This window comes from Myotis daubentonii, chromosome 3 (genome assembly GCF_963259705.1).
Source record: "Myotis daubentonii chromosome 3, mMyoDau2.1, whole genome shotgun sequence".
In the NCBI taxonomy this organism is placed as follows: domain Eukaryota; kingdom Metazoa; phylum Chordata; class Mammalia; order Chiroptera; family Vespertilionidae; genus Myotis; species Myotis daubentonii.
Window position 1 is genome coordinate 27452104 of NC_081842.1, and position 21161 is coordinate 27473264.

The 21161-nt window shown below is 34.3% G+C and overlaps 1 protein-coding gene and 1 pseudogene across 1 annotated transcript in view; both read right to left on the reverse strand.

Annotated features, from left to right (window-relative positions):
- Positions 1 to 4913: 4913 nt before the first annotated feature.
- SI (sucrase-isomaltase) overlaps positions 4914 to 21161 on the reverse strand; it is an 87044-nt gene continuing 70796 nt past the window's right edge. The window contains exons 38-47 of the mRNA XM_059685899.1: positions 20817 to 20851; positions 20613 to 20729; positions 18545 to 18693; positions 15985 to 16069; positions 15844 to 15900; positions 14557 to 14681; positions 11927 to 12015; positions 8687 to 8736; positions 8270 to 8437; positions 4914 to 5177 (exon numbers count right to left, since the gene is read on the reverse strand). Of these exons, the coding sequence (XP_059541882.1) occupies positions 5109 to 5177; positions 8270 to 8437; positions 8687 to 8736; positions 11927 to 12015; positions 14557 to 14681; positions 15844 to 15900; positions 15985 to 16069; positions 18545 to 18693; positions 20613 to 20729; positions 20817 to 20851 (944 nt within the window). The 3' untranslated portion in view covers positions 4914 to 5108. The remainder of the gene's footprint in view (positions 5178 to 8269; positions 8438 to 8686; positions 8737 to 11926; positions 12016 to 14556; positions 14682 to 15843; positions 15901 to 15984; positions 16070 to 18544; positions 18694 to 20612; positions 20730 to 20816; positions 20852 to 21161) is intronic.
- Positions 11566 to 11716, reverse strand: LOC132231946 (U2 spliceosomal RNA; annotated as a pseudogene).

A 21161-nucleotide genomic window follows, 5' to 3' on the forward strand; every position in this document is an offset into this window, starting at 1 on the left:
TTAATCCTCCAAAAATATTAATGAGTGTCTATTCACTGACAAGCACCCTTCTAGGAATTAGGGGCAAATAAGACAAAGCCCTGTTCTCAAAGAGCTCCCATTCTGGGGATAGGGAAACAGGTTATACACCATATGTAATTAACATTTATAGGTGCTGGATGGCAATGAGTGCTAAAGAGAAACCATGGCGGGGGGAGGTAGGGAGTGCAGGGTTGTGGTCAGAGACAACGTCGCTAAGAAGGTGACGATGGGCAAAGACCTAAAGGAGGTGAGAAGTCTAGACCTGGAGAACAAGAAGTATCCAAAAGGAATATGTCCAAATGTCTCAAGTGGAAGGAAGGATGGCATTTCTTGGAACACAAAGAAGGTGAGTGTAATTGAAGCAGAGAGAGTGAAAGAGAGTGTGACACAAGGTAAGTGTAGAGAACTAGATCTACACTGGATCAAGAACCCCTTGGTCACATGTTAAGGCTTTAATTCCACCCTAAGGGTAAAGGGAAGGCATTGATGGGTAAATATGATGCTAATAAAGATGTATTTGGGTTTTTATTTTTTAAATATATTTTTATTGATTTCAGAGAGGAAGAGGAGAAAGAGGAATAGAAACAACAATGATGAGAGAGAACCATTGATTGACTGCCTCCCACACACCCCCTACTGGGGATCCAGCCCACAACCAGGTCATGTGCCCTGACAGGAATCAAACCTGAGACCCTTCAGTCTGCAGGCTGACACTCAAACCGGCTAGGTCTGGGTTCTTATTTAAAAACAAACAAACAAGCAAACAGACACTGACTTCTTAAAAGAGAATAGAGGAATTGAGGAAATTGTGGGAGACTGACTAAGTAATGGGTTATGGTGGTGCTTCCTATGACCCACACAATGGCTTGTACTATGATGGTAGCAGGAACGGTGAAAAGCAGGAAAAAAAAAGATTTAAGACCTAGAATTGACACATTAGATCTTAGGTATAAAGGAGAAACCACTGTCAAAGATAAGACCCAAAAATTTGGTACGAAGTATTAGATGAATAGTGGGGTCATATTCTGAAATATAAAGGACTAGATGAAGAGCTAGTTTGGCAATTAAAGTGGCCTTGAGGAGGTGGAGCTCAGTAGCCTCAGGAGTGCAGTTTTGAAAAGTCATATTGGACGTGTGTGTGAGATGTCCAAGGAACTACTGAAAAGGATAGAGTTCAATAAGGATCTGGTCTGGAGCTTAAAGTTGTTAAAGTTTGAAATAATAAACGGCCAGAGAAATAGTGGCATCAGGCATCAGCCAGGCTTCAACTGAGGAAAAGAAAACGTTTTGTTCGGGGCATTTGTAGAAGTTGAAGATCTTGGCATTTGCTGACTGTGAAGCTAAAGTATGTTAAGGCTCGGAGAAGAGTTAGGAGGTTGAGAAATAAAGGTCTGTGAAAGTATGCTAATTTTAGAGACAATCTTAATTCCAAATTCTCAGGATTTGCCTTATTATAATCTCTATATATTGATAGTGTTTCACATTTTACTTAAATACATCAACTGAAATTTAAGGGTAAATATATGGTAAATGCTAATCTTATTTTTCCAAATCATTATTGTAATCCTTATAATCTTTTCCAAATAATTATTGTATACTGTTATTGAGATTATTTTTTGCATAATAGATCATATTCACATATTTCAAGTATAAATTTCACCTGAGTTATAATTTTTCCAAACTTTTTATTAAGAAATGAGATACTGGTTAATAAGTACAAAGTATAGGACTATGTGTCTTCATTTCCAGTTGCAGTCTCATGTTTAAAGTAAAATGATGTTAGTGGTCTCCACATATGTTAAATTCATATAAAGAGTAAACCAATATTCATATCTATAGTAAACAGAAAGTTATGTCAAAGAGGCTTAAAATATTTACTCAGGTGATATTAAAGAACATATAAATAACATGTCATAGGAGAAAAGGTTCAACAAATTTGCAAAATGGAAGTGTGTTCTTTTATAAAATTTTTATTCTTCTGCTTCTTATTCATATAGCTTATTGTATATTCTTAGATCTTTCAGAAATTCTGAAAATTGTTCGGACAGCCGAATATAAGTTTGTTCCATTTTAAACTTGACAAATTATGTATGGCTTGAAATTATAAGCCTTTCAATCAAATAGTTAATCCTTTGGTCTTGGAATTGAAAGTCCTACAACTCAAAAGATAATGTAAGGAGAAAAACACTTAAAGTTTGAGAAAGACAAAAGATGTTTTGTAAGGTATGAAAATCAGGAAAACCAGATAAATGAGCAACTGCCAACTGTTGTACTCTTGTCACTATAAAATAATCCACGTGCTCTCAAGAGAGACTGAGAGAGGATTTGTTTATTGATTAGTTTGTCCACTTCAACTCTGGAATTGAAGAGCTGTATCTTGAAAAATAAAACATTATGGGCTAATCATATGATGTTTTGTTCTCTCCAATGTTAGGCACCCTTATCAATTTTGACATATCCATCCATGATAATTGTAATGACAAAAGGTAAAAGCTCCTCCATCTCCTCTGAAATCTTTTAACTGCTCAAAAGATGCATCTCACATTTCCTAACTGATCCAAACTTTCTCCAGGAAGAGTCCTCTGTGTGCAGCTGTTCTCACAACTTTGATGTAATTAAACAATGATTTCAGATAGACTAGATTAAACTTATTTTGTTTCCTGCAGAGACCATGATACCAATGAGTTTGCACCTTCCTTATTCTGGAATTTTTTCTCACCTAGCATGGCTTTCTCAAAATTAAAAAAAAAGAAAATTCTTTTTCTACTTATTAAAAATCCTATTTTTCTAAGCTATGGAGCAACCAACCACTAATTATATTTATGTCAAAAATTGCCATTTTTAATAACCTAATAATCAGAGGAAAATCATTGGCTATGGCTTAATTTCATATTCTATATGAAGGGCAAATTTATAGGAAAATAGAAATCTGCAAAAAATATTTATATAGCTCAGATTTTACTTGCACAGAATCATCTTTGTGCTTTTTTTATATTTTTGTGTTGTTTTACTTTTTTTAGCCTCAAATTATTCAGTGGGATGATTGGTAGATATATTAAGTACAAGTTAATTTACTAGTAGTGGAATCTGTATATATATATATATATATATATATATATATATATATATATATATATATATATTTCTTTGAATATAAATCCCAGTGATATTAATACTTGGAAAGCAATGAAGATTTTTCAGTACCAACAATGAGGCAAAAGGAAGAAAAAGAAAGCTAGAGCAAAAGAATATTAAACTCAAAGATCTGATAGCTCATCTACAAAATGTTGACATTAATTTGCCATACCTCCATGGAGAACATCTATTTTTTTCACCTCTTTGAACCTGGCTTGGTCAGTGATTGTTTTTACAAATTTTATCAATCCCTGCCTTTCGGAGCTCTGAGCTTTCACATAATAAGTCCAAGAAAATCAACTGTCAAGGGAGTCTTAGAGGATGACTGGTGATACACCAAGTGTAAGTGAAGATGGCATCTTGAATTTCTAGCCAATGAAATCTTCAGATATCTCCAGTCCCAACCTACATCTGACTCACCACATGACACAGCAGACAAAGGCTCATGAGTCCATGAAAGATAATACAATTGTTGTTTTGGATTTTAAAAATTGGGGATGATTTTTTCCATAGTAACAGATGAACAAAACAATAGGTAACGCCATTTTTCTTTGGATTTGAAAACAAGAAATCTAAAGAGAAGGTGGGACATAGAAGCCATGAGAGCACAGAGGCAAAAGTTGGAGAAGAAAAGCTATTGGTAGTTTTCTGTATAAAGATAGTCATAAAAAAGGGGATTAATGCCGGGAGCCAGTCCATCCTTGCTGTTTCAAGGGACCTGGCATATATGGCATACGGTTCTTAATATGTTTGCTCACCTTCTTGGGGCTGTGTTTTAACCAAGGTCACCTCTCCGAGAAAGGTTGAATCCCCAGGTAGGGATTTTCCCCTGAAGTTAGGGAGGGAATAAAACCCCTCAACTAAGTGCCAGGCGGGTAATTAATCCCTTTAACTACGAACAATCATGCTTAAACTACATAATCTTTTCTCCCTGGAATGGAGATAAGAAACGCCCTAACCTTTGTAATAGAGATTGATAGGATTGAATCAACTGGTATAAATACAGTTGTAACAAGACAGAAACACTCAGAACTTAGAACACAGAACTTATAAGACAGAACTCAGAATCTAGAGACAGAAGACAGAACTGAGAACACAGGGGTTGGAAGACAGGACCAAGAGAGACAGAGCCTAGGCACAGAACCTACACAGAACGTTCTCTAGAGACAGAAGAACTTCGCTGGAGAGAGCATGCCGGAGGATCCTGGACCGGGACTGGCCTCGGAGCCTGGAGGCAGAGCCTGGCGAGAGAGCATGGCAGGGGATCCTGGACTGAACCTGACTGCGGAGATTGGCAGGAGAGCCTGACTAGAACCTGGTGACTGAACCTGACTGGAGAACCAGCAGAACTTCTCTGGAGATCTGGGCTAGAGATCCTGGCTAGGTTGCTGATCAACTGAACGCTGTCTCCATGTCATTCCTTCTTCGCCGACTCCGTCCACACCTTTGGGAACCCCTGGACCTGCTGGGGCTGGACCCCAGCAGATTAAGAGTGTGACAGACTATTAAAAGGTGATAATTCTCTAATGATCCTGCCTGTTTTTCTTTTTTTTCCTTATGCTCTCTGACTTACCCGTGCATTTTATCCCCCTTTACAAACAATAAAGCCTAGTGCCCGAGTCAGTCTCTTGAAATGTGAAAGAATCTCATAACCTAATGTTATTGGTGGAAATGTGGTGTTTTAACTGATACTTAGCAAGGGTAATGGAACTATTTAAGTCCTACTAAACAGGTTTAAAAATTGATTCTAGGCCACATTAATATAACAAAATTATTATTTATTCATTTTTCACAATTTTCAGCATTCAATTTGTATAATAACTTTAGATTGATCTTATGAAAATCGTATTTTACACAATGTGAGAAACCAAGGAAGAGGAAAGCTTATAAGTATGGTAAAATGTGAATCCAGATGTTAATGTCCCTTTGGCAACTGGAATGGATGATGATCTTCAGGACCAGTTGATTACTATCGGTTGATTGAGAATAACATTATTCACTGTCAAATTGATATTTAATATCTAAAAAAGAAAAATGGCAATTAATTGTTTAATCAGAAGCATTACTTCAATAAAAACTTTATCCATAAATAAATAAATTTATTCTAAGTAAAGAAGGTATACTTTATTTTTCATTTTGATGAATCTTTTATTCCAGAGATTTCACAACCATTTCAGAAATAATTTCACCCAACTTACCCATTATGCAGATGATGAAAATAAATCCCAGGGTCGTGGGATGGTTCTCAGAAGAAGGTGAACAACTAGGACTACTAACCAATTATATTGATTCTGTTACTTTACTTTTTCTCCACGAGTCCTACATATTCAGTTATTCATACTTGCACTACATAAATCTCTATGCTTCCTACCCTCAAATATTATCTAGCCATCTACACACAAAATTTAGATTAGGAATAAGTTTCTTTGACATTAAACTCAAAAAGGCTTTAGAATGCTTAATTTATTACCAATTATTTCAGTTTTGTGTGTGTAACTCTTTTTCATGGGAGAAAATCTCAAAGAGACCACTTAGGGACTAATTTTGGAGGTGACCAATTAAGCAGCTGAGCACAAGTAATCATCTGTGACAGTTTTGTATGATGATGTCAGTAAACATTGCTGCTGTGTTTCCAATACTCTGTGCCTTAGCTCAGAAAACTTGGATTCAATCATCACTTGTGCAAGAGAGGATGAAGAGAGTCACCTTTTCCTTAGTACTTACTGAATACCAGGTGCTCTCCTCGAGGCTTTATAAAATTTATTATTCACCAAAGCCCAGCATCTTAGGATTTATTTCCCACAATTCAGAGTAGAAGAGTTTAGAAAGGTAATCGTTGAATAACTTTCTTAATATGCACTACTTATGTTTGAAACTGACCCATCCTACATCACAACCTAACCTAGTTCTCTTTTGTGTTGTTGTTGTTGTTGTTAATCCTCATCTGAGGATATTTTTCCATTGATTTTTTTTAGGGAGAGTGGAAGAGAGAGGTAAAGACAGAGAGAAACATCCATGTGAGAGAAACACATCGACTGGTTGCCTCCTGCACAAGCCCTGACCAAACCGGGGAGGGGAGGAGCCTGTAACCAAGATACTTGCCCTTGACCTGAATCAAACCCTGGACCCTTTGGTTCCCAGGCCAATGCCAAACTGGCTAGGGCTAACCTTGTTCTTTTAATATCAAAGTGAAAAGCAGTAAGTACATCACATAGCTGTTAATACTTGTACAAAAGGCAACTAGGCATGACTATTGCTAGGAAAATGATTTAAAAAATGTGTTTATATGGCAATTAAACCATCCTTTGCTTGTAATTCCCACACTCATGGAGAAGAAAAAGCAGGCAGAGAGAAATTGACTACTCTCTTCTTTCCCCCTATATTTACAAAGGTTTGGAAAATAGTAGGTGCTCATAAATATTTGTTTTATTTAAATGTTCTTGAAGGAAATGCTCCAATATTAATCAAAATAATATCCTCTTTTGCAATCCTGAGGTAATAAAACATCTTCTTTTGCAATCCTGAGGTAATGATTGGAAAAATGTTATTCTTAGTACTTAAAATTTTGTGTGAATATCCTTGAGTACAGTGGAAGGAACTCTTCATTATAAATAGTATGTTTTATCCCAAGAATTTGGTCAAAATAAACTTGAAATAATACTTGACATGCTAAAATATTTAACACTGTTCAGCTGACTGTGTTTAGTTTATTTTTATAATAAAAATCATGAGCTTTACTTTTCACCATTATAGTAGTATATAAAGAGCAAGAAAACATATAAGGCAGACCATCCTTTTTTTATCTGTTGAACATTAGGCAGTTCAACAAAACTGATTTCAAATTGTGACTGATAAGTATTGAATATTTACTCCTGGGGAATTAATTTTTCTTTTCAGGATTGTTTCTTGGTCTGCCATGTAAGACCACTGACTAAACCAGTGATTCCCTTCCACAGGAATTTTAAAAACCAGTAAAATTTTAAAAAGAAGAAAAATTAGAGTGAGGCTCTTGAATATCAATTTTTATGTTACCAATGAAGAATATCAAGTATACACAACTCCAATTTTCTAAACTTTATATAATATAAATAAATAAAATTATTTAAATTAAGTGTTTTAATTAAGGTAGTTTCATGTTAAAGGGGAAATCCCACTTGACTACAAAACAACAGTGACAATAGGACAATTTCATTTGGATAAAATGGCCCCTCAGGTGATGTTTAATTCTTACACTCTTTAAAATTATGAGGACCTAACACTGCCTCCAAGACACAAATTATTAGACTTTAAGTTGAAGTCAGTCAAATAACTGGCTATTGTGTAAGTTAAATTCACATGAAAGACTGGTTAATTAATAGGTAGTTGTTTCCACTCAACTCTAAACAAACGGATACGTGCACACATACACAGTTTTAGTGGTGCAGATGAAGCCTTAAACTTAGATCAAACAATCACAATAGTTAGTTGGTGTCTGGAATATATGTTTTTTAAAATCAACCTTTATAAGACATAGATTCACACAATTTAGGATTGGAAGGAGTTTAAGAGATTGTTTCCTTGCATATTCTTAATTTATTGCAAAGAAAACAAAAGCCTAAAATTATTTGTTCAAAATAGAAGGCTAATTACTGGCAGTAATGGAATTTTAACATAAAAATGTTGAATTCTTGTTTCATCTATGAATTATAGTTTTATACACATGTCAAATTATTCATTAGTGCTGATAAACAATTTTATTAATTTTGCAAGAGTTTTCAAATATATCTTATTTAATACATATTAAAAGTTGAAATGAAGATATTTTATTTTGGGGAAAAAATAATTGAGGCATTTTACCATTCATGGATGACAATGATTTAGAGGTTTAAGGTAAAATATAATTTTGTTTTAATATGTTAAAACAATTTAAAAAAAATACCATTAAATTGACTTGTCTGATAGGTTATCAAGGATGATAATATGAAAATAGATATGGAAGTTCAATAAGAATAAATGAATAAGAATGGTTATAGTTGTCACATAATTATATTTCTTAGGCTGAGAAATAAAATACATCTATGTAGATATTTAAAATTGCTCCATTTAAAAAAATTATGTTCTTAATATCACTTACCTGCTTATCTGCTTCTTGAGTAAATCTAAGTGACTCATTATTTCCGTTATATATGAGATTAACCTTATTAACAAGAGTATTTCCTATTCCCCATATATTGATGAATCCAAGCCTCATTTCATTTGGGTTTCCGTAACCATTTTTCAATATAGTGCTTGTCAAGGTGGTCTACAAAGACAAAGAAATAATTTAAATTCTTCATTTGAAAAAAGAAGCAATTTAAACTTTAAAAAATATATATCTGTTAACCAAAATATATTCCAGAGTCCAGAAAATGGTTTATTCATATATTTGAAATAAAGCGTATTAAACACCAAATATAAAATATTTAAATAAAAAATAATTATAAAGTGTGATATGAAACTTCAAATATTATTTAACAAAATTGCACATAAATGATCTGAAATGAATACATACCTTGTTCAAATTAAATTGTGCCAAGAAATATAGGTCATTTTCATAGGTGCCTGTAAAGAAAATTAAAAGTGATATATTTATATTTCCAAAGAAGAAGAATAGCAAATACTAGTATATTTTTCTTTACTTTCCCAGTATAAAGGGCACTCAAATCATCATTGCATTATATTTAACTTGTTCAAACAGTCCCAGCAACACTAAAATGTGAAGGATGACTCACCATAAATGGTTCCATGTCTGTATATAAAATATAATTCTGCCATATTTAAAACTAATTTGAAAATTACTGTCATTGCTATAATGAATAGCAAATGCTTACTAAGTGTTTTATCAGACTATTCTGAAATATGTATTATCATTCCCACTATATTGAAGATGAAAGCAAGTTCCAGAGAAGTTAAATAAATAGCCCAAAGTGAAACAATTAATTGCAGATGCCCCTTTATTTACAATGTGGTTATATACCAATGAATCCATTAGAAATTGAAAATATATTAAGCCGAAAATGCATTTAATATATCTAACCTATGAACATCTTCACTTAGCCCAGCTTACCTTAAACATAGTCAGAACACTTACATTAGTCTACTGTTAGGCAAAATCACCTAACACAGAATCCAGTTCATAATAAATTGTTGCATTTTAAAATGTATTGAATACAGAAAACACAAAACACAATATCCAAAAAAGCTGGCAAGAGTGTACTGCAGAGTAGCGGTTGTTTACCCTCCTGATCCTGGGAGCTGTGCCTCTCTGCTGCTACCCTGCATCACAGAGAGTATCATTCAGCCTATCACTAGCACAGGAATGGATCAAAATTCAAAGTTTCTACTGAATGTGCATTCCTTTGCCACCATTACAAAGCTAAAAAATCCTAAATTGACCCATCATTAAGTTGATGGCTATCTTCATTATCAAGGTCTGGAATCAAGTCCAGTTTCCCCAATTGAGAAGACTGTGTTTCTAATTAAAACTAAACAAGCATAAGACAGGAAGTCAAAGTAGAGTCTAATGCATGTTCTAGAAGAACAAAATGATTGCTATAGAATCAAGTAAGTGTTAGGATAACATTGAAAAGGCTTTACAGTTTAATTCCCTTTCCCACTTATACATGCCAGCATTGTATTCAGTAATCCTCTGAAAATTGCTAATGTATACAAGTGTCAGAATAAGTTTGTTTTGATTTATTTTTTTAATTTTCTTTGAAATAAAGAATAGGACAGCAAATAATAATATTCCATGAAATCTGAATTACTTAATTATTTAGATGGAGGTCTATTAACTAGATTGCAAGCTTACTAAGAAAACTTATTTGAAGATTCTGATCTAATCCAAAGGCTCTAAGTATTTGTTGTGTATTGCTGCTGTTTACTCGAGAAATTACAGGGGACTTTTAAAATCTTTATATTCAATTATAACAAATGTAGTGAGATTACACAATATAACAAAAAAAGTGGATTTAATTGGCCAGAACCATTTGGCTTGCCTGAATATCTAAATTATGTGCAGTTACTTTCCAGTATTTGAAAAACAAACAAAGACTGCAACAAAAGATAAAGGTTAGTAGAACTTCAGTTAATGTGTTCATGGTCAGGGCTTTTACAACATAGGATTCTCCCTAATTCTTCAACCTCTAAATTATAAAATAATGAGAATTTTTTTTTATTGTAAGAATCTTGCTAACCACCATATGATTCTTTATAAAACTATTTTCACATGATTCTTATATCAACTTCCTAATATATTTTATTTGCTAATAGAGTCCCATGTCTTATGGTTGCAGAATACTAACTACGGTTTACTTAAAATGATGAAAGATACATGTCTTTACTATAATGAAAAATCTCTCATCTATGCATAATTTATTTAAATTACAGTGAGCCGCCCATGAGAACGTCAGCTCCACACAGATGTTAGTTTTATGAGTAAGGTTTTTAAGAGAATATTTAAAATGCCTATCTAGTAGAGCTAGTACATTGTAAATCTAATCCTCTACCCGTATGATGACCACCTGGGGACATTTGACTGGAAGACAGATTCGTGGGCCTTTTCCCAAATTAATGAAATTTGAATGGACCCCATAATCTGCGTTCTTTTTTAACTGAATTTTTTGGGATGACCTCGGTTAATAAAATTATACAGGTTTCGGGTATATGGTTCTGCAATACATCATCTGTATATTGTATTGTGTGTTTGCCACGCCAAGTCTCCTTCCATCACTATTCATCCCCCTTTACCTTCTTCAGAATCATCATGCTTTACAAACTACCCAGGTGATTCTGATAACAACGGTCAGCAGAGCACACACTGCTGAAAGTTTAGCAGTTCAGTTTGGTCTTGAGGAACAGTCATAAAGTAAATACAGATTTAAGTTTAAATCCTTAAATTTTTCATGTCAAAATACTGAATATTAAAAAACCAACAAAAAAAACACAAAATAGCTAAAAGTCTAGGGACCAAACCTGAATTTTGTTTCTGGAATATCTCATGTTTTAGAGCAGTGGTTCTCAACCTTCCTAATGCCGCGACCCTTTAATACAGTTCCTCATGTTGTGGTGACCCCCAACCATAAAATTATTTTTGTTGCTACTTCATAACTGTAATTTTGCTACTGTTATGAATCGTCATGTAAATATCTGATATGCAGGATGTATTTTCATTGTTACAAATTGAACATAATTAAAGCATAGTGATTTATTACAAAAACAATATGTAATTATATATTCAACATGTGTTTTCCAAAGGAGTTGTGACCCACAGGTTGAGAACCGCTGTTTTAGAGGCACCCTTATGCATCAATAGTGCATACACATGGAACACAGCTTTTCAGCCCAGTTGACCTCATACATAGTGAATGTCTATTATGTGAGCATCACTGGAATAGCTTCTAGAAGAACAAAATGATTGCTATAGAATCCCTACCCAAGCGTATCTCCTAGTTATCTAGACATTTGCCATAGAGATGAACTATATTTAAACTGATAAGAACAGATACTACACTTGATCTTAGCCAAAAGGCCGAGAAGCGATAGATGAACGATATTTAAGATAAGAAGAAATTCTTTAAATACTTGTAACACTTTTTTAAAAAATTGGTTCAACTATTTATTACACTAGTTTAGCTTTGAATAATATTATTAGATTTTTATTAAGCTTCCAAATTATAATAATAGGTAACATATAAGTAATATGATAATATGTATGTCATCAACTACATTTATCTACTAATAGACCACTCACTTTTAGACTCTCCATCATCCCAAAACAGAGATCCTTGTGCCATATGATTATCATCTGCAGCAACAATGAGCCTCATGTAGTTTTGTCGACTACAAGGAAGAAATATCATTTTATCAATATTTATAGAGTAGCATATGTGTTGTTACAATATGACATCCATATATATATCCAAGAGAACACAACTAAGACTATTAATTAAGGGGAATGCAACTGTTTTAGACAAAGAAAGTAAAGCATTTACTTTTTCTTATGAGTTTATGGGAATGACATAACCCATAAAATTTTTAATATTTAATAAAAATACCATGCATGTATTTTGGTCTCAAAGGTCCACCTACTGAAATAAATCAGAAGAGGCCTTATATAGAATAATTAAAACCATATTAAGTTTATTAACAATTTATTCTTACTGTAATCCTGTCATTGATCATTAAACATGAAATAATTTTATAGCATTTTTTATCTCTTATGTCTTATATCTTCCTCATCTTTCCATATATAAATCACTGAGTTATCATTGGCAGTTGTTAAAAAGAATGTGGAGGTTAGCCAGCAAGTTGTAAGTCCTATCACTGGAGAGGATAATATTTCTCAAGCTTGTGGCTACATAGGCCAGTCTGGAAACTAAATATCTGCTTCCATGCTCACTGTACAAGAGAGTTGGTTTAACAGCCTCATACTAGTAAGGAAAGATTTCTCAGACAAATTATGCTTAGCTATCTGCCTTTCCAATCACCAACATTGAAGGTTGTACTGCCATGGAAGTCTCCTAAAATATCATAATATCTAAAACTTATACCATCATAGCACTTTGATATTTTCCATGTACAAATATTAGCATGTCTTAGCATGAATATATGCATGTATTTAATTCAGTTAACTGATGTAGAAGATAAGTATATCTTATAATCAACATAAAACTCTGGTTTAAAAATTTTCCAACATATTTAAAAACAGATTCACGGAATTTCACAACTTGCATTCTACTCCATATACAGGGTGGGACAAAAGTAGTTGTACAGTTGTTCATATGGGAAATAATACAATAATAAATAAATGATAATACAAGAATGAATTCTGTGTTTTGTGTATTCACAACTGTAAACCTACTTAAACCTATTTTTACCTAACCCTGTATATACCTAAACTGATATCCTATTTACTACACACACACACACACACACACACACACACACACACACACACACGCCTCTCTTTTCTCTCATAACAAAAGGATTCTTCAAGGAACACCTTGCGTCCCCTGCATGAAGCCCTCATTTTTCACATAATGTCATTTTTCTTATCTTTAATTGATCTCAAGGTAGAATATTGATACAAACTGATCTAAATGGCTCCAGAAAATAGAAAGAGAGTGCTCGTGCTAACTGGGGCTGTGAGCATGTAGATGAGCAAGAGAGTGGATGCAGTGTGGAAAGAGAAGAGCTAGAGGGACTAAGGCCTCTAGAACCTGAATGTGTAGGTCTGAATTCAGGCAGTGGAAACAAAGACTGTGGCAGTCACAGAAGACACAGTCTGGACATATTGCCAAATGAGAGGGAGAAAATGCCACAATCAACTGTGGCAGGATAACTGAATTCTCTTTCACTGTGTTCATTTGATTCAGATCTAATAAGGGTTTCTGGGGCAAAGAAGAGAGGAGAGTCTTAGCCAGATAATCTGTTATGAATGACAATAGACAGAAAAATCTGAATCATCTTTTAACTTTGTATGGCACAAGGCTACTAAGAGGCGCATCTGATTCTCCTCTGGGCAGCAGTAGACTTAGCATTTGAAGGAGTTGTGAAATCATCAATGGATATCCACATTTTCATTGACTAAAGTGAGTCAAAGAATATTTAACTGAAAGAAGGAGGCAGAGAAAGGGGAAAAGAAAAGCTTGAAGTTCAGAGAAATCTTCTGAGCAATATTTGCTTAAAGTTTAAGAATGGGTCACTTAAAATCATGTTCATAGTATTTCTTTCCACATGTCAGAGGCAGGAAAAAAAGAACTTAGGCATTTATTGTCAACACCTTTGCATATTCATACAGAAGATAGTAAGTTTTAGTCGATATATTAATTTGGTAAATGTTCTTACTGTAAGAGGGAATATCATGTTTTCAGACCGTTTTCCATGAGTCTCTCAAGTTTTTGCATATAGAGGCACTGACAGTTTTTCTTTAGACTATCCTTTAAAGGATGCTTTTAAAGCAAACAGTATGGCAAGACAGGGCAGTGTTTAATAAAATTGTAAATCACTGTCCACTATAATAATTCAAAACAAAGAATATACAGGTTTGTTTACAGTTGATAACAAAAATAAAATTGAGTTTCCTTGATCTTGGAGTTCCTTAGCTGTGTCTCAAACCTCCTGCATATGCAGTATCTTTTAGGCCACTTCATGTCACCCCCATGGGACTTGGGGACAGGGAAAACTGAAGCAAACATGAAGGTCATATTTCTTGGTATGCCATGAGTAAAAAGGCTCTTTGCTTCTGACTCTGCTCCATGAAACTAGCAGGCTAACTTGTAAGCTTGGAACTAGGGTAGAATCTCAGACCCTTCCAAATCCTTCCAATTCTAGCTGATGTATCTTAAAATTTGATCTGAGTTCTGTAACCACTTTGTTTACCTGTGAAATGTGTTTTGAGCAGGCTCTTGACAGGGTAGGATGTAACCACCGCGAACATGGAGGTTTATTTTATCAAAGGGAGTATCAAAATCCTTAAACGTTCCTCTGACACCAATATCTTGGCCCTAGAAATGACAGGGTTGGAAGGAAGAACAAAAGCAGCAAAAAGTGGAATTATTAGCAATATTAGAGGCCCGGTGCATGAAACTTGTGCACTCGGGGGGGTGGTCTCTCAGCCTGGCCTGCGCCCTCTCGCAGTCCGGGAGCCCTCGGGGGATTCCCAACTGACAGCTTAGTCCTGCTCTCCACAGGGAGCGTGCCTAAGCTGGCAGGAGGACATCCTTAGTGCTGCACTCACCAGCTGTGAGCCCTTCTGGCTGAGAGGCGCTCCCCCAGTGGGAGCGCACTGACCACCAGGGGGCAGCTCCTGCATTGAGCATCTACACTATGGTGGTCAGTGCACATCACAGCGACCCATGGTTCCGCTGTTTGGTCAATTTGAATATTAGCCTTTTATTATATAGGATTGCAAAGTGAGGGGGCACATTTATAAAATCAAATGACACACTTTCCAATTTAAAATAAAGACACAGACATTTACTTAGAAGATCATGTTCTTTAAAACATATACTCAAACCTTGGTTTCATGGTAGCTTTGAAAATAATTTACAAATACTTATTTTTGTCATGCTCACATGCAGAAAATGTATGGATTTTTCAAAAATATATTTATATTGATTTCAGAGAGAAAGGGAGAGGGTGGGAGAGATAGAAACATCAATGATGAGAGAGAATCACTGATTGGCTGCCTCCTACAAGACCCATACTAGGGAGGAGCCTGCAACCCAGGCATGGGTCCTTGACCAGAATCAAACCTTCAGTCCCCAGGCAGACACTCTATCCACTGAACCAAACCGGCTAGGGCAACATACGGACTTTTGAAAGGTCACAGAAACTATTCCTGACTGCCACATACATTATTCCTGGAAGGCCTGCATTACCTGTAATCATCATTTTGCACAGCCAATAAAGGGCAATGACCTTTTGATGTACAATATGTACTTCCCATGTTTATTTGGTAAAATAAATCAATGACTACATAATCAACTATGGCAGAATAAATTAATTCTCTTTCACTGTGTGTTCATTTGATTCAGATCTAATTAGCAAAAAATACCTTACTCATTTTAAGTGTATTTCATTAAATACATCATTAATGTAAAGATCAGGATCAAACTTAAACCCATTTCTATTTAGTAAATTCCCCAGAATTCTTTAATTACTTACCGTATGGTAATCAAACCACCGAGCATTAGGGACATAGCCTCTTACAACGGTCTGATACTGGAATTTTTAAAAAAAAAGTTATTTAAAAATGTATCAATTAGGAAAAATATTTTATGAACAAAAATATGTGGTAGGACTTACAGGTTCCAATGCAGGGGTAACCATAAATGCTGGGCCCCACAGGAACTGCTTGAATATGTCCCAGGTAGTCTTCTCCTTATAGAACCTTGACAAAATATTTATAGATAGTTTAATCAAAGAACTTTATCTCTTCTGGATACCATTAAATAAGTATTCAAATCACATTTTGCAGTGTGGGCTTGTGTGGATTAAAAAGAAAACCAAATTATGAAAAAGCAAAAATAACCCTATGACTTGGAATTCAATGTGCAATGCTACAATACTTTACAAGTAAATCTAGAGCATGACTAAACCTCCTGACAAAATGGAGAGGATTGTGATTGAATTTATAAGACCACTGTGTGAGAAGTTTAATTTGAAGAGAACTCATGGAGGTAAAAAATATTAAGTAGAAATAGAACATTAACAAACTAGAAAACAAAATTATAAATACCCTGTGAAAAAAGTTCGAGACAAGCGTGTTGATTTGGTAAGTTTAAAGAGTTTGCTTATTGTATTTCAATTAGAATTCGATGGATAGGGGATTTATATGTACTTATAGGTTCCTATATATTTTACTAGATTTCTGAATTTGAGATATAAATTGCTGGAAAGAATAAAATCTTGAGAATAGACACTATTAAATATCCACAATTTTCCTCTAATTAAAATGGAAGTATAATTTTGTTTGTAGGTTTGTTCTTTTATTTCTGTTATGTTTTGTTCTATTACAAACAGATTAATGCCAAGGCAGATTTCTGGGTTTACTCTTCCATGAATTTCAAATGGAAGCAAAGGCCCAGGTGTTTTCAATAGGACAAGAGTTTGCATTGTTAATAATAATGTTTCTGATTGGAACTAAGTCCAGAGCTGATACTTGATTCTGGGAAGTTACTAGGGAGATGACAAAGGGAGTGGGGAGTGTGAAAATGAAAGAGTCAAGATATTAATAAGCTGTTACCAGGAATAAATAAAGAAAGGATTGTGGTTTAATAAAGCAACTAGAGAGGATAATTTGAATCTAGGAAGAAATTTTTTTTAGAAAGCTAGATCTTTCTTCTTATAATTAGAACTTAAGGCATATTGATCATGCTATTATTTTGGGAATTTTACCATAGTTATACTGTTCAATTTGAGTAAATGTCTATGCTGTGTAATTTTCATTGGTTTATCAATAATAGAATACAACAAAATGTCTTTTTCAATTACTCTGATAATATAGGGTACACAGGTAGCTAAGTATACTATGATTATTTCAAGGGTTTCTTTGTATTTTTGTTGAATGTGTATTTTGTTTTTTGTAACATCTACAATAAGAATAAGCTTATATTTATCTTAAAAATAGAATAGACTAAAATTTTAGAATAAAATTTCAAGATTTAGTCATATATCAGTTTGATCTTTAAAAGTGAATCCAAATAAATTTTCTAAGGAGCATGTTAAAACTGTTCTAAGGTACCCCATTAGCACACCTACTAAGAGGACTGTAATCTTCTTTTTCAGTTATGAATTAACTAGAGGCCTGGTGCACAGATTCATGCACTGGTGGGGTCCCTTGGCCTGGCCTGTGCCCTCTTGCAACCTGGGGCCCCTCGGGGGATGTCGGAGTGCCAGTTTCGACCCGATCCCCACAGGCCTGGCTGAGGGACCCCACCAGTACATGAATCCATGCACCAGGCTTCTAGTATGCATATAAGATCTTTGGTTAATCTCTTCCTGCCCTCCTCCCTCCCCACTTCCCTCTGATATTCATCAGTCTGTTCCATTTTCCATGCCTGTGGTTTCCACTCTTACGTTGAGCTTCTGCCCCGTGGTGGTCAGTATGTGTCATAGCTACTGGACTGTCGGCCGGTCTGCCAGTGGGTCAGTTGCTTAGGCTTTTATATATATAGATATGTGTACGATTTACTTAACTACTGTAAATAGCAATGAATTTAATCATAATGCAGAAACAATATTACTTAATGTAGAAAACTTTTTTTAAAATACTCAATGTAATAAGGTATATAAGTAATCTAGAATAACATCTGGAATACAATAGTAATTCCTAGGAAGAATAATTACTTTTTAATAGCTACTTTGCTTCATTTTAATGGCATATATAAGTCTATCTATCAGAAGATTTATTTATGAAAATGTTTGTTTATCCAAAATGTACACTAAAATAATAATGAAAAAGTTTCAAATTCAAAATATTGTATGTTGGCCCTGACCAGTATGGCTCAGTTGGTTAAGCATTGTCCCATGCACCAAGGGGTCGCCTGGTTCAATTTCAGGTCAGGGCACATGCCTGAGTTGGTGGCTTGATTCCCAAGAGGGGGCATGCAGGAGGCAGCCAATTGATCCTTCTCTGTCATCAATGTTTCTCTCTCATCCTTTTCCTTCCTCTCTCTCTCTAAAAACAATGCAAACATATTTTTAAATGGGTATTCTTTTAAAAAAGTTAAAATGTTCTGGTGGTAGGGGGAATATAAAATGCTTCATAATCTTTAAAAATATATTGTATGTTGTACTAAAAGATATTATTGAGTAAATTAATTGGAAGCTATCTGTCTGTGGTAGGAAAAATATTTGCACTTACTCATGCAAAAGCGGTCGGATAACAGTGCCACCATGAGCATGAATTTCATGCATCTGTGTATAGAAGTATGGCAATAAAGTGTATCTTATATTTAGAACATTCTTTGACATTTCTGAAAAAGTTTGATTCCAGGAAGCAGGATCTTGCCTCTGAAATAAACCAAATTGAAATAGTTATAAACTTTTATTTTTATTTAAAACATAATTTTGAAATACATATTTGGAGAATAAAAAAGCAAGAATATTAATTCATTGTCATGTGCAATATACTACATCACAAAAATCTCATACAGACAGCACAATATTATCATTTAACTATGAAAAGTGACATTAAGTCTCTGGCTTGATTTAGTTTAATTATCATATGTAAAGTACAGTTTACATTTGAATAAGTGACAAATATATTGTCAACTATGATGACACAAAGTGTAAGGGTCAAAAGTCTAGGAGATAAATGAAATGCTATAAAAAATGGACTAAAATAAATAGAGACATGCTGAGCCCATCATGTTAACACTGCACATTGTATGTTCTCATCAGAAATAAATAAATTATAGTACTAAAGTACTAGTTATACATGAGGAAGTGAAGACCTAATTAATGTTGGACAAGAAAAAAAAAAAAAGAACATGCCATGTCTATTCTAGAATACACACTCCAGGTAAAAAGACTGTCATCTCCTTTCTGGCCCAACCCTGATCGGCCTGGCCCCGATTGGCCCTGATTGACAGCCAGGCCTAGGAACCCCACTTGTGAGTGAATTTTGTGCATGGGGCCTCTAGGATATTTATATTGGTTGCTCTCCCCCAACCCAATTCTCTGCTCTAATGCTAATGTGACTTCAGCCAAGAGAACTTCCTGATACCCCTTCTAAAACAGAAGCCCCATAAATCTCTATCACTTTAACTTACTCCATTTTTCCTTCATATGGATTTATTTGTACGTGGCATTTTATATAAATGTATAAATATATGTGTATAATAAAGAAAAATAAGTATAAATATACACATAGTTACCTATTATCGCTATCCTTCCTACATTATATGAATTGGTAGGGCAGCGTTTTGTAAGTGTTAACTAGTAGACTCTTAATGAATACTTGTTAAATGAATCCTTGGTCAGGTTTCTATTGCTTCATACCCAACTTTTTTAATAGTACAACTTTCTAAGTTGTGTTGTTAAATTTTCCTGTTAAATATTCCTATCCCATCAAGTTATGTCTTTATTGTCCAACTTTCAATTTCTTCCAAAGTATGTTTGCATACTTTTTTCCTACCTTATATAGGTTTTCATTTTCATTTCTAAAATAAATCCCCTCCTCTATTCTGACTAAAATTTTCTGAGTGACGCATTTCAAGCACATGGTGAGCTCTGCCATTCAGTTACTGTGGCTAGAACTTATCCTTTAAAGTCTAGCTTTGTCCACAACCTTCTGTAAGGTGCTTTTGAAAATGCATCTTTCCTCTGTACTTATTCACTGAAAGTCAATATCAAAAAACTTTGCCTCTAATTGTTCATATTTTTCCATAACTTTAGTACCGTCTCCCTTCTCATTCAAAAACTCCTTCTGACAACTTAGTGAAGAGTGTATTTGTGTCACCACACAGAAAATAATTCTCATGATTTCCCTCTCCCTTTTCTCCCTCAATTCTTCAACTCGTTGGTTTTAACATATGCCTTTTAAATCTTCCAATTTCATGCATTGATACTAGTATTTCAGATGGCTTTCATGACTAATTATTTAGTTTGAAGCTGATTTGTTTTTGTTCCATTCTGGTTTGGAAGAAGTTCCAGAGGTAATTTATCCCCCCTCGCTACTCCAAAATTACATAGAACAGCAGTAAGTATGCCAGCTAACCAAGTCTTGAATCCACAAGTATAGAGTAACCCAAGTAAGAATTTTTTCAAAATGATGTGCTTAGACGTCCTCAGTAAATGTACAGAGGTTCAAAGCATTCGTCTGGAAATCAGTGAGGTGGAGTGGATTTTATTAAAAAATACATATGTTTAGTGGGAGGTGGGGGTGGGGGTGGGGTTGAGAAAGGAGAGTAAATGCAATAATTACATACCCTAGTGCCTGCAACGTTGTGATTTCTTGAGTATGGATAAAATGCTCCAAGTTGCATCCAGCGGGTGCAGAGGTGATATTCTGAATTATTGAAGAAACCACAGATATCTGCTCCAGTCTAAAATACATTGTTGTATTTAATTAGTTTTAAGTTAGTTTCTTAATATTTATAAGTGATAAAGATAAAAGGAATAGAATTACTTACATATGAAATTCCAAAGAGACTAAATTCCATCATACCTTTAAAAAATTAGGAAAAATGCCTTAGAAAGCTACAGTTTCATATATATTTTGATATGTTTTATTTACAAATATGTTCCATTTCTAATACCAACTTCTAATTCAAACATTTTTCAGATTATCAACATACTTTTCTATCATTTCTTTTTATAATTTTCATACTTTTAAGTTTATAGTGTTAAGGTCATTTATCAAAATAAAACAGGATATGCTTCCTTGACATTTTAAGATAACATATTTAAAGTACAAAGTTGTTATGAACACATTATCGTGTGAGAAGAAAGTGATAGTGATTTCCTTGATTTCATGT